This window comes from Gavialis gangeticus, unplaced genomic scaffold, assembly GCF_001723915.1.
Source record: "Gavialis gangeticus isolate Ggan-Ray unplaced genomic scaffold, GavGan_comp1, whole genome shotgun sequence".
NCBI classification, from domain to species: domain Eukaryota; kingdom Metazoa; phylum Chordata; order Crocodylia; family Gavialidae; genus Gavialis; species Gavialis gangeticus.
Window position 1 is genome coordinate 10,805,737 of NW_017729014.1, and position 2,145 is coordinate 10,807,881.

Sequence of the window (2,145 nt, forward strand, 5' to 3'; positions counted from 1 at the left end):
AAAATGTAACCTTACAGGCCAGGAAAAAACATATGGTCTTTCAAGGGGGCCATCCTTATAAATCTGGGAAGTAGTAATTGAGCTGCTATATTGCCAATCCTCCCATACCCCTGCCTATAAATAATGACAGTAACAGTTTACTGCAGGGTTACAAAATGACATTCCGCTCCCCAGTGAATCATGTTAATCACTAAATTCCCGACAGTACGTTCAATGTGCCAGTTGCTCCTTGAGCTCAGAAATGTGTCCTAAATTGCATCAGTGCCAGTGTTTGTCCTCGGGTTTGATCCATGGCCTTTTGTTTGACAGTCCTGTAAAACTGTTTTTCGCTGGGAAAGTCTGTGCCCATGAGGAATAAAGGCCTAGTACGGCATTGGTTCCTGGAGAAAGAAATCCCCACAGGAACCAAGCTGAATTGTCAAATCATATGTTCTATATAAACTCCCATGAGCCTGTCTGAGAAGTTTAGTCTTGCACGTGGTTGTGAGTGCAGAGCTGCAGTTTCTACGTGACGTAACTCGCCTGTGTGTTCCTATCAAACAGCAGCACTCTTGCTTTAAGTGGCAGGCCTTTTAGACATACGTATGAAAAGGGGAAGGTAGAGGTGAGAGTGATCTTGTTATAACCTTCTTTTTTCTTTGTCATTCTTTCAAGGCTTTGGCCCACAAGACATTGGTGCTACTTCTTGGAGTAGATCCATCTCGACAGTTAGACCACCCTTTGCCAACGGTTCATCCCCAAGTGACCTATGCGTATATGAAACACATGTGGAAGAGCGCTCGTAAGGTACATATCATTGAGAGGCTGAGAATCTATTCCACACTCCATTGCTCATGTTTGTTTCTTGCAGTGTCCTAGTCACCAGCTTTCTAGTTCCCAAGCAAGAAAACCAGGACTGAAATTTTGTTCTTAAACTCTCCTCCCTAACTAACAAGTTTGTCTGTTTGGGAAGAAAAAACTTTTCAAACCAATTTTTATCTCCTGTGGTCAGACCTTCTCTGTAATAAACCATTGACAGTTTCCTGGAGGACACAGGCAAGAGTCATTTTCAGCAGGTTCACTGATGTCCTTGGAGCATTTACCACCCCATGCCTGATCCTATCACCTCATTAACAGGGTGTATTGGTGTCCATTGGGCTGTCCCTTTGGCCAAGATTCTGAGCTGCAGGAGGTGGAAGGAGCTGGTCAACCACACCATGGTTATGGTGAGATATTCACACATGTCCCCAACCATGGTAACCAGGAGGGAAACAAGAAAAATAGCCACAACCTGAATAATGAATGATCAAAACAGATTTGTGAGATGATCATGGATGAAAACACCCAACAGAAGAAGGCATCTAACTGCAAGACAGCTGGAAAACACGTAGGGATTTGTCAAGAGAGTCGCTTGGCTGTGGGGGACCTAGGATGAATGCTTCTGACATTGCAACACAGTGGGAATTTATAGACTCAAATCCAGTAAGCTGCAGACTGGATAACTTTTAATATATATTAAAACTTCTAGTTATTTTCATATTCTGCCCCATTTTTCTCATTGTTTCTGTCTGGACTTGTCAGCTCTGGGACAGGGGCCATTTCCAAGCACTTAGCCTTAGCACTTGCCACTTAAATGTAAAAAGCAGAGGGAGCTGCCTGCAACTCTGCTCTGCACAAGAGCCTTTTTTCCTTGCTCTCTCCAGTACATTTTTCTGAGGGGTAACTTCATTATCTGATGTCTGCCTTTAAGAAACAACCTCCGTTTGTCCCCATTTTTTCTGTTCTTCATCTTGATGGCAGACAAGGTGGAAAAGGCTGATGCAACTGTAGACAGCAGAATGAAAGTTGGCACAAAGGGTATCGCCACGCTGCACAATGCAGTGCCCTCGGGAAGTCCTTGAGCTAGCTCTAAACAAGAAGTAAAGCAAATTTGCTGGGTGGAGCCTAGCACTAGCATGACTGTACAACTTCCAAGATCTGGGCTAACAAGTATCCCTCCAGGCCCTGCCCTGTGCAGTATACACCTCTCCATGGAGGGATGAGAGAGAGGGAGCATATGGATATGTGAGTGGGTACGGGGTTTGTGAGGGGCTGCCTGTGGGGGGAGAGTGGCTGGGGTTTGTGAGGGGGTATGGGTATCTGTGTATATGGCAGTGCGGGGGGGGG

The 2,145-nt window shown here is 45.3% G+C and overlaps 1 protein-coding gene across 4 annotated transcripts in view; it reads left to right on the plus strand.

The window, feature by feature from the left end:
- Positions 1-2,145, plus strand: part of MTOR (mechanistic target of rapamycin) — a 123,966-nt gene that overhangs the window by 88,903 nt on the left and 32,918 nt on the right. For all 4 annotated transcript variants that reach the window (XM_019511733.1, XM_019511735.1, XM_019511734.1 and 1 more), the window contains one exon: positions 655-786. In XM_019511733.1, the coding sequence (XP_019367278.1) occupies positions 655-786 (132 nt within the window). The remainder of the gene's footprint in view (positions 1-654; positions 787-2,145) is intronic.